We start from the raw sequence: 12,102 nt of genomic DNA on the forward strand, positions 1-12,102 counted from the left end.
TGCTACCCTGGCCCCCTGGTAAGTTTTCCTGCCACCTAGTGGCAAGATTCTAGGTCAGCCAAGGCCTGTAGTCTCCAGCACTTCTTCACATCATTTGCTGAGGTGTTAACTGTCTCAGGAGAGGGTGGGGTCCTCTTCTAAGTGTCCGAGTTCCTTCCCCTTCACTGTTAGGGTAGTAGTTGCTTTCTGCACTTGCTACTTTTATATTTTAGAAAAATCCTGTTTAGTAGTTATCTTCTACTCATTAACAATTCTTTAACGTTTCCCTTTTCAAGTGTGGTTTTTACTCAATGTTCCCTGACTCTGGGTAGTAAGATCTAGAGGCTTAATCAAATTTGAGTCTAATTAGCAGTAGGGACAAGAATACTTCACAGATTGTGTTCTGTGCTTCTAGTGCATCACGTGAGAGCCACATATCCGGTTGTCTTTTTTAAAAGTTTGTATTAATTTTTTTGTAGAGATGGGGTATCTCTGTTGCCCAGGCTGGTCTCAAACTCCTGGGCTTAAGCAATCCACCTGCCTCAGCCTCCCAAGTGCTGGGATTACAGGCGTGAACCACTGCACCCGGCCCAGTTGTCTTCGTTTTGTTAAGATGGAGTCTCACTCTGTCGCCCAGGCTGGAGTGCAGTGGCACAATCTTGGCTCACCGCAAACTCGGCCTCTTGGGTTCAAGCAATTCTGCCTCAGTCTCCTGAGTAGCTAGGATTACAGGCCCCCGCCACCAGTCAGCTAATTTTCTTGTATTATTAGTAGAGACAGGGTTTCACCATGTTGGCCAGGCTGGTCTCGAACTGCTGACCTCAAGTGGTCTGCCCACCTCGGCCTTCCAAAGTGCTAGGATTACAGGTGTGAGCCACTGCACCCAGCCAAAACTTGGTAATTTTCATTGCAGATTTCCAAATGTTAAACAAGCATGAGATGGCTCTGCTTAATAATGGCTACTACTTGTCATGCCAGACTATTGACTCCAGTGGGGATGGCGCCATGTGAGGGAGGCTGAAGAAGAGATGTGGAGACAGTGAATGAGACATAGGGTTTATTGTGGACTTACATTACACAGCAGTCCAGGAGCAGTGGGCTGGACAGGAAAATTGGTACTGTTTTTTGTTTTTGTTTTTGTTTTGAGATGGAATCTTGCTCTGTCACCCAGGCTGGAGTGCAGTGGTGCAATCTCGGCTCAGTGCAAGCTCTGCGTCCCGGGTACATGCCATTCTCCTGCCTCAGCCTCCTTGGCAGCTGGGACTACAGGTGCACACCGCCACGCCTGGCTAATTTTTTTTTTTTTTTTTGTATCTTTAGTAGAGAGGGGGTTTCACCATGTTAGCCAGGATGATCTTGATCTCCTGACCTCATGATCCACCCACGTTGGCCTCCCAAAGTGCTGGGATTACAGGCGTGAGCAACCGTGCCCATTCATAAATTGCTACTGTTTTTAAAAAGCATGCAGTTTAACGTATTTTCACTTAGCAACCTCTACCTAGCAACTTCCACTTAACCCAATACAAAGGGCCACCATTCCCTATACAGCCTGCATTCCAAGGAATGGGGCAGGGGTATGGACGTCCTTCACTGATAAGGAGAGCCTCTGGATTGGCCACTCCTGGATTCCTTAACTTGGAACTCCAAACATACATTCTTCTTAGACCACAGGGTCACTTCCCAGGGTATGCCTGAGTTATTGTTGTCAAGTATGTCTGCCATAGACTGCTACTCAGGATGGTAGAAAAGGAGCTGTGGTGGCTCACACCTGTAATCCCAGCACTTCGAGAGGCTGAGGCGGGCAGATCACTTGAGGTCAGAAGTTTGAGACCAGCCTGGCCAACATGGTGAAACCCCATCTCTACAAAAATAGAAAAATTAGCTGGGGGTGGTGGCATGTGTCTGTAGTCCCAGCTACTCAGCAGGCTGAGGCAGGAGAATGGCTTGAGCCCAGGAGGCTGGCTTGGACCCAGGAGGCAGAGGTTGCAGTGAGCCGATATCATGCCACTGTACTCCAGCCTGGGCAACAGAGCAAGACTCCGTCTCAAAAACAAACAAACAAACAAAGAGCTGGGTGCTTTGCTTGTTGACAGATCTAGATTTTAAAATCTTTTTAGGGATAGAGAATAAGGATCAGTCAACGATGGCCCACTGCTTATTTTTGTATGGCCTCAAGCTAATAATGATTTTTATGTCTCGAAGGGTCAGAAGGAAACCAAGCCCTGATACGAAGCGGCCTGTATTAAAGCACTTCTAGGTGAGAGGTGTAACTGTGAAATAATAGGTTTGCATTACAGCAGTGGTTTGTGACCTTTGGGTAGAAAGTCACAGATCCAAACTCTAGAATGATGAACTCTACCCTAAAAAATGCTCATACACAAAACAGCCTGTTCCACTCCCAGGCATCTCAGGCCCCAAAGGAAGAACTTTTTATCACTGTTAATATTGTTACTGGTCTGCTCAGGCTGCCACAAAACACCACAGGCTGAGTGGCTTAAACAGAAATTTATTTTCTCACAGTTCTGGAGGCTGGAAATCCAAAATCAAGGAGACGGCCAGCATGGCTATCTGGTGAGACCTTTCTTCCTGGTGTGTAGACAGATAGCTGCCCTCCCCATGTCCTCACAGGGCTTTTCCTCCGTGCAGGCAAACTCCTGGTGTACCTCCCTCTTCTTACCAGGACACTAGTCCTGTTGGGTTAGGGACTCATTCTTGTGACCTCATTTAACCCCCTTATAAATGCTCTGTCTACAATCACATAGTGGGTTAGGCTTTAACCTGTGAATTTTAGGGGGACACAGCTCAGTCCATAACACTGTAAATACTACATCTGAGTATAATTGAGTACTGTATTTACAGTAAGGATTCCTATCTAAGTTCTAAGAGACCATGCGTTCCAGGTGGTTTGTTGCTGAATCCTAGGCACACGTTGAGGATTCCTACTTGCTGAATTAACGAATGTTAGTGAGATCAGAGTAACACACATGAAAATTCGTGAAGCGATATAAGGTGATAAATATCACAGATTAAAATACTGTAGCAATCCAGAAAAGAAACGCAGAATAATCTAATTAAGACAAGTTCTGCCCCCTCCCTTTTTGAACAAGACGACTACCTATGCTTGGTATTATTTGCATATAAAAGGATATTGTTGCTGGCATTAGGTATTATTTGCATGTAAGAGGATATTGTTGCTGGCATTAGGTATTATTTGCATATAAGAGGATATTGTTGCTGGCATTAGGACATTTACAGATTAAGAGCCAACCCAGAGTTCAAGTGGCTTATACAGGGTATAGGCAGATGCTGGAAAGTCAGGAGGAGAAACTGAGACCTGGAGCCTTAAATGGTAAACTGTGTCTAAGTTTGAACGGGAAAACCATAATTTTGGCAGAAAAGAAAGTGGTAGATTAGGTAACTTAAAAACTATTTCGAAGAATTTATTTTATTTATTTTTTTGAGATGGAGTCTCTCTCTCTGTCACCCAGGCTGGAGTGCAGTGGTGCGATCTCAGCTCACTGCAACCTCCACCTCCTGGTTCAAGTGATTCTCCTGCCTCCGCCTCCTGCACAGCTGGGATTACAGGCATGTGCTAGCACACCTGGCTAATTTTTGTATTTTTAGCAGAGATGGGGTTTCGCCATGTTGGCCAAGCTGGTCTCAAACTCCTGACCTCAAGTGATCTGTCCAACTTGGTCTCCCAAAGTACTGGGATTACAAGCGTGAGCCATTGCACCTGGCCTATTTCAAAGAATTCTGAGTAATAAAATTCAGGGAAACATACTATATATCCACAAAATGATTCAGCTAAAATAAAATAGTTCTGATAAAGACGCCCATGTGGTTTTGTTTGGTGGGAGGGAGACAGTTTACACCATAATGCTACCTATTTCTCTGTGCAGAATTTGTATTGTCCTAAGCTGTGAACTAGCTCAAAGCTGAAAACTCTGAAGGACCAATCCTCTAGCAACAGGGATACCCTCTACTCCATTTTGAAGAAAATCTGATGAAAATTTAAGGGATTTTGTGTCCAAGTTGAGCGCTCTCCTTCACTATTTGAATCTGCCTTTCAAAAAGTCATTTGGAATTGAACAGTTTACATCAAAATTACATTCCTAACGGATTCTAGTTTGTCCTTCAAATGAAATTAAGTGTATTTATAGAGAATTCTGTTAACGCATGTAGTATTAGGTGTTTAGGTTTAGCATAATAAAGGCTAATGCAATACAGAGTTCCAATAACATTATGTTTTAATCTAATGGGGCAATATTCTAAATAACAAACATCAGAAATGTTAACAAGCAATTCATTTATTTTTTTGAGACAGGGTCTCATTCAGGCGCCCAGGCTGGAGTTGCAGTGGCATGATTTTGGCTCACTGCAACCTCTGCCTCCTGAATTCAAGTAATTCTCATGCCCCAAGTAGCTGGGACTACAGGCATCAGACACCATGCCCGACTGATTTTTTGCTATTTTTTGTACAGATGAGGTTTCGCCATGTTGTCCAGGCTGGTCTTAAACTCCCGGGTTCAAGCGATCCACCCACCTTGGCCTCCCAAAGTGGTAGGATTACAGGCATGAGCCACCGTGCCTGGCCTGCAATTTTTTTTTTTTTTTCCTTTGAGATGGAGTTTTATTCTTGTTGCCTAGGCTGGAGTGCAATGGATCTCAGCTCACCGCAACCTCCACCTCCCAGGTTCAAGCGATTCTCCTGCCGCAGCCTCCCAAGTAGCTGGGATTACAGGTATGTGCCACCACACCCGGCTAATTTTTTGTATTTTTAGTAGAGACAGGGTTTCTCCATGTTGGTCAGGCTGGTTTCAAACTCCTGACCTCAGGTGATCCGCCTGCCTCAGCCTTCCAAAGTGCTGGGATCACAGGCGTGAGCCACCGCACCCAGCACCCAGCCCCCTGCAATTCATTTTTTAAGTTAAGTTACATAAATGTTTTGTTGCTTCAACAGAAGAATAGATGCCAGGGTGCTCTTTTTAAAAATTCATCTATGTAAACACATCTTAATACTAATTTGAGTCACTACTTTTATTCTTTATTATCACATTTTCCAAGTTTTGGCACCCAAACTTGGCAAACATCATGGAGATTTGTACAAACATACATATACATATATACACACACATTTATAGCCCCAGCTTCTTCACTAAACCTTGTGCTCAGGCTCCTGTTAAAAGAGGTAAAATGGTGAGAAGATAAAAATCAGGGAAAACATGAATAAATGCTGATTGACAAATCTTGTTGTTATGAATTTGTAAGGCAGACTTTCTAAAGCAAAATCCATCACCTTGCTAAAATTTCCACTAAGCTATAGCTTCAGATATTTACAAGAAAAATAAATACCTTCTAACATACTTCAATGTGGTTTAACAGCAAGCTAGCTGAGGAGCTGTACTTTGTTGTTATTTCAGGTAACTTTTTATTAAGAAACAGTTAATATTGCAGTGATTAAAATTTCAGGTGTTCAAAACTCAAGAAGGGTCATCATTATACTCTGAGGCAGAAGTCTTCAGGCACTCATCCTTAAACTACGACCCAAATCCGCCACAGTGACATTCAGGCTTTCAATTTTTAAAAACATTTAATGTTTGGTAACTAAAGAGTAGATGCGATTAGTGTACTCTAGGTCGTTTCATTTTATTTTTTTCTGTAGGAGCTTTCCTCTTTTGTGATAATCCAGTCCCAAGTTCCTTATTATTCTGAAGAAATGAAATAGCTTCTGGTAGACAGTAATTTTCTACATGAGGAGGTGATTCCTATAAAAGGAAAAATAAATGATTTTTTTAAATGATTTCAAAAATTTGCATGATCCAGTAATAGATTTTTTTCTTTAAATCTCCAACCTGTCAGGGATGAATCTGACAAACGTCAAGGAAAATGCATATTCATTCCTAGGTTCCAGTAAATTAAACAAAATGAAGCCTGTGGGACAAAGCCCCAGCTGTTGTCAGAGAAATACATGTATCGCTCAGGTAGAGTGCGGCTAGCTCAGATCTTACAAACATTCCATATTGGTGTTTTTAATCCCCATTTTAGAGATAAAATAAAAAAGGTTAAATAAAACAACCAGTGTCACATAACTAGCAGGTAGTAAAGCCAAAATTCATAACCGATCTGACTCCAAAACCCTTGCATTTTTCAACCACAACCATTTCCCAACATAGAAGAAATGGATCTTTTCCCCCTTATTATAAGTGTAATAAAACTTAATTTTCTAGCAATATGGCAGACTGGGCAACCTGAAAATGAATCACCACAAAATACTAAGTAAGTGCCTTTTGATTCAATTATTCCATGGATAACAACTACAAACACTGACCAAAATATACTAAAAGCAACCACAGACCCTGGAGAATAAACAAACCTAGCAAATGTGGGGCTGGGGACGCAAACACAGTGTATGAAGTAAACTCCCTGTTAAACAACACAGTACTCTTTGGAGGAGCAGAAGAACAGAATCTAGAGTTTCTTTTTTGTGGGGAGATAGGGGTCTTGCTGTGTTGCACAGGCTGGTCTCAAACTCCTGAGCTGAAGCAATCCTCCTGTCTCAGCCTCCCAAGTAGCTAGGACTACAGGAGTACCACCATGCCGGACTTGAATCTAAAGTTTCTACGACTTATTCATGACGTCCAGAATATATCCAAAATTAAGCAATTGCTTTGTAAAGAAGCAAAACATGACCCATTCTTAAGAAAAAATGAATCATTCAAATAAACAGAAATACTTAGGCATAAGCTTAAAAAAAACATATATAGGATCTATATACTGAAAATTACAAAATGTTTATGAAAAATTAAAGACCATCTAAATTAATAGAAAGAAATGTCATGTTCATGGAAGACTCAATGTGGTAAAGATGCTGATTCAAAATGATCTGTAAGTTTAATGAAATTCCTATCAAAATTGCAACAAGGTTTTTATAGACATACATAAGCTTATTTTAAAATTTACATGAAAAGATACAGGCAAAAAAAAAGCTGCTACAATAGCTAAAACAATCTTGAAAGAGGAATAAAGTGGAAGGAATCACCAGCTGATATTGGAGTTTATGTAGTTATCAAGATAGGGCAGTACTAGAGAGGGACAGACACACACATGGATCAATGGAATTGAAAAGAGAACCCAGAAACAGACTCACACAAATATGACCAAATGAATTTTTTTTTTTTTGAGATGGAGTCTCGCTCTTGTTGCCCAGGCTAGAATGCAATGGTGCAATCTTAGCTCACTGCAACCTCAGCCTCCTGGGTTCAAGCAATTCTCCTGCCTCAACCTCCTGAGTAGCTGGGCCTACAGGCATGCGCCACCATGCCTAGATAATTTTTGTCTTTTTAGTAGAGATGGGGTTTTGCCCTGTTGGCCAGGCTGGTCTGGAACTCCTGACCTCAAGTTATCCACTGAGCTGCACCGGGCCAAATCAACTGAATTTTGACAAAGGTGCAAAAGCAACTCAGTGAAGAAAAGACAGTTTTCTGAACAAATGCTGCTGGACATTCTAAGGAGGAAACAATCCCAAGAGACAACAAGAAAATTAGCCAGGTGTAGTAGGTATCACTATACCTACTGAAAAGGCAAAAATAAAAAGCACTGATATCGCTAAATGCTCATGAGGACACAGAAACTCGATCACTCATACACTGCTCGGTGGGAGGAACGCTTGAGCCCAGAAGTTTGAGACCAGCCTGGGCAACATGATGGGAATCCATCTCTATTAAAAAAAAAAAAAAAAAAATCAAAAGTCTCACTAGATGGGCTTCAGAGCAGGATGATGATAACAGGAACACAATCAGTGAAGCTGGAGGCAGATAAATAGGAATCAGCAATCAAAAGAACACAAAAAAAGATTGCAAAAAAGTGAACATGGCCTTAGGAACACATGGGACAAATAAAAAGTTCTAACATAAGTAACTGAATTTGCAGACAGTGAGGAAAGAATGGAGCAGAAAAAATATTTGAAGAAATAATGGCCAAAATTTCCCAAACCTGGTGAAAGGTGTTAAGTTTGCAGATTCAAGAAGCTCTGCAGACACCAGGCAGGATTAATACAAAGAAAACCACACCTGGATATATCAAATGGTTGAAAACCAAAGACGAAGAAACTATTGAGCAGCCAGGAAAAAAATGACACATTGAATACAAGGGAACAATTCAAATGACCATCACTGATTTCTCAACAGAAACAATGGAGGCCAGCAGACAGTGAAGTCCTTAATAGAAGAGAAAAACCCGTCAATCTAAAATTCTGTATCCTGCAAAAATGTCCTTCAAGAATGAAGGTAGAACAGACATTTCATATAACAGAAAGCTAGAATTGATCCCCAATCGACCTGCACTCCAAACTAAAGTTAGTTCTTCAGGCTGAAGGAAAATGTAATCAGATGGAAATGCGGATCTTCAGGAAAAAATGACTCTCAAACTGGTATACATGAGAGTAATTATAAAATACTATTTTTTATTTTAGTTTCCTCAAAATGCACAGAAGTGTTAAAAGCAAAACCTATTTGAAGTAAAATCTTATTTGAGGCTATAAGATGTAGATGTAAAAACTATGACAACTACTGCATAAAGCAGAGGTCAGCATACCTTCTGTAAAAACTCAGAAATATTTTAGATTTTGTGGGATAGATGATTTGTGCTGAAACTATTAACTCTGCCATTATAGTGCAAAAGCAGCCACAGAGAATACATAAATGAGTAAGTATGGCTGTATTCCAACAAACCTTTATTTATAAAATAGGCAGTGGGCCAGATATGGCCACGGGGCTACAGTTTAGTGACCCCTGGTATAAAGGACAGGGGAAGCAAATGAACCAACTTGGATGCAAGAGATCTTTTTTTTTTTTTTTTTGAAGCAGAGTTTCACTCTTGTCACCTAGGCTGGAGTGCAGAGGTGCGATCTTGGCTCACTGCAGCCTCCGCCTCCCACGTTCAAGTGCTTCTCCTGCCTTAGTCTCCCAAACAGCTGGGATTACAGGTGTGCACCACCACACCCAACTGATTTTTGTATTTTTAGTAGAGACAGGGTTTCACCATATTGGCCAGGCTGGTCTCGAACTCCTGACCTCAGGTGATCTGCCGGCCACGGCCTCACAAAATGCTGGGATTACAAGTGTGAGCTACCGTGCCCGGCCTCAGTAAGTAATGTATAATCTACATATAAATACTCCTCCTGAAGGCCAATGGATAAAATACAATTCTAAAAATATTAAACTAATAAAAAAAAAGCCAAGAAAGAAAAAGAAGAACAAGGACAAAGAACAAATAGAAAACAAACAGCAAAAAACCCCATCCCTAAATCCAATCATATCAATAATTACCTGATAGACTGAACACTCCAAAGAATAAAAAAGCAAGGCACAACTATATCCTGTCTACAAGAAAGCCATTTTAAATAATAAGACACAGACAAGTTTAAAATTAAAAACCATGAAAAGAGATATCATGACACAGACTAAATAGGAAAAGGCTATATTAACCTCAGATAATGCACATTAAGGCAGAATAAGCCCAGAGATTCAAGTTATAACAAAGGATCAATATGTGAAAATCACAGAAATTACACATGGGTAACAGCTAGCAACAAAGTTTGAAATAAATGGGGTAAAAGCTGACAGAATTAAAGAGAAAAAACAGAAAATTCCACAATCAGCTGGAGATTTTAGTATCAGTAATTGATATAACTAAACAACCAAAAAAACCCACATACACAGGAAATCTGATCAACAGTATCAACCACATTGACCTATTTGATATTTTCAGAACGTAACACCCAACAACTGTAGAATATAAAATCTTTCACATACACGATACGTTCATTAAGAGAGATGAAGCTGGGCGATAAAACAAGTCTCAATAATTTTAAAATAATTAAAATCAGAGAGTATGTTCTGTGATTACAATGGAATTCAATGAGCAATCACAAATTAAAAAGATAGAAAAAAAATCCTCTTATATTTAGGAACTAAACAACAGACTCCTAAATAAGTCAGCTATAAATGAACACAAGTTGCCAATATCAGGAATAAACTTATTTATTTATTTATTTTGAAACGGAGTCTTGCTCTGTCGCCCAGGCTGGAGTGCGGTGGCATGACCTCGTCTCATTGCAACCTCTGCCTCCCAGGTTCAAGCGATTCTCCTGCCTCAGCCTCCTGAGCAGCTGGGACTACAGGCACACGCCACCAGGCCCAGCTAATTTTTTTGTATTTTTAGTAGAGATGGGGTTTCACTATGTTGGCCAGGCTGGTCTCAAACTCCTGACCTCAAATGATCTGCCCACCTCAGTCTCCCAAAGTGTTGAGATTACAGGCCTGTGTGCCACCGTGCCCAGGCAGGAATAAACTTATTACACTAAAAGGATAATAATAATATTATGAAGAACTTTATGCCAACAAATTTGATAAGATGAAATGGACATATTATTTGAAAATTACCAGTTATTAAAAACTGACATATAATGAAACAGAAAATAGGAAAAGCTCTGTATCTAGTAAAGAAAATTTGGTACCAAAAACCACGTATAAAGAAATCTCCAGGTTGGGTGCAGTGGTTCACGACTGTAATCCCAGCACTTTGGAAGGCCAACGCAGGTAGATCACCTGAGGTCAGGAGTTCGAGACCAGCCTGGCCAACATGGTTAAAACCCCGTTAATACTAAAAATACAAAAATCAGCCAGGCATGGCAACTCATGCCTATAATCCCAGCTACTTGGGAGGCTGAGGCAGAAGAATCACTTGAACCTGGGAGGTGGAGGTTGCAGTGAGCTGATATTGCGCCACTGCACTCCAGGCTGGGTGAGAGAGCGAGACTCCATCTTAAAAAAAAAAAAAAAAAATGAGAAAACTCCAGGTCAGGTGGCTTATGCCTATAATCCTAGGACTTTGGGAGGCCGAGGGGATCGCTTCAGTCCAGCATGGTGAAACCCCGTCTCTACCAAAAATACAAAGATTAGCCAAGAGTGGTAGTGTGCGCTTGTAGTCTCAGCTACCCAGGAGGCTGAGGTAGAAGGATTGTTTGAGCACAGGAAGCGGAGGTTGCAGTGAGCTAAGATCATGCCATTGCACTCCAGTGTGGGCAACAGAGCCAGAACATGTCTCAAAAACATAAAATAAAATAAAAAAGAAAACTCCAGACCTTCAAATATTCAAGGAAGAAATAGGCATCTTACACAAATTCTTTGAGAAAACCAAGGGAGCACTTCCCACCTTGTTTATGATGCCAGCAAAACCCTAATACCAAAATATGACAAAACATTACAAAAAATGAGAATTACATACCAATATCCCACCCTGAAAACAGATTTTAAAAATTCTTCATCAAATAAATCTGGCAATATATACAAAGATTAATATGCCATGATCAAATGGGATTGATACATGAAACTTAACATTTGAAAATGTATGCAATTTCCCATAGTAATAGAATGAAAGAGAAAAACCTTACAATAACTCCAACAGAAGTAGAAAAAGACATTTAACAAAAGTTAACCCCAATTAATGATGAAAAAGAAATCTTAGTAAACTAGGAGTAAAAGGGCTCTTCCTCAATCTGGAAAAGAAATCTATGAAGAACCTATAAGTGGTGAAATACTGGTGAAATATTGAACACTTTCCACCTAGGCTAGGGACAAGGAGACAAGGAGGCCAATCTCATCACTTCTTTTCAGCAGCATACTGAGGTCCTAGCCATGTAAGACAAGAAATAAGAGGCATAAGGAAGGGACAATCCACAAATCTCTTTGTAGATAAAATGACTGCTTATGTAGGAAAGCCTAAGGTACTAATTGTATTAAGTGAATTTTATTAAGATCATAGGGTATAAAAGAGTGACAGGCCAGGCACCGTGGCTCACATCTGTAATCCCAGCACTTTGGGAGGCTGAGGCAGGTGGATTGCTTGAGACCAGCCTGGTCAACCTGGCAAAACCCTGCCTCTACCCCTTCCCCCTGCCAAAAAAAAATTAGGTGGGCATGGTGGCACATGCCTGTAGTCCTAGTTACTTTGGAGGCTGAGGTGGGAGGATCTCTTGGGCCTGGGAGGCAGAGGTTGCAGTGAGCCAAGATCACGCCACTGTACTCCAGCCTGGACAACAGAGTAAGACCCTGCCTCAAA

The 12,102-nt window shown here is 40.9% G+C and overlaps 1 protein-coding gene across 4 annotated transcripts in view; it reads right to left on the bottom strand.

Moving 5' to 3' along the window:
- Positions 1-5,004: 5,004 nt before the first annotated feature.
- Positions 5,005-12,102, bottom strand: part of TOPBP1 (DNA topoisomerase II binding protein 1) — a 64,428-nt gene continuing 57,330 nt past the window's right edge. For all 4 annotated transcript variants that reach the window (XM_015445096.4, XM_045386973.3, XM_005545792.5 and 1 more), the window contains one exon: positions 5,005-5,747. In XM_015445096.4, coding sequence (XP_015300582.3) covers positions 5,604-5,747 — 144 coding nt within the window. In that variant the 3' untranslated portion in view covers positions 5,005-5,603. The remainder of the gene's footprint in view (positions 5,748-12,102) is intronic.

The sequence above is a fragment of the Macaca fascicularis genome, chromosome 2, assembly GCF_037993035.2.
Source record: "Macaca fascicularis isolate 582-1 chromosome 2, T2T-MFA8v1.1".
NCBI lineage: Eukaryota > Metazoa > Chordata > Mammalia > Primates > Cercopithecidae > Macaca > Macaca fascicularis.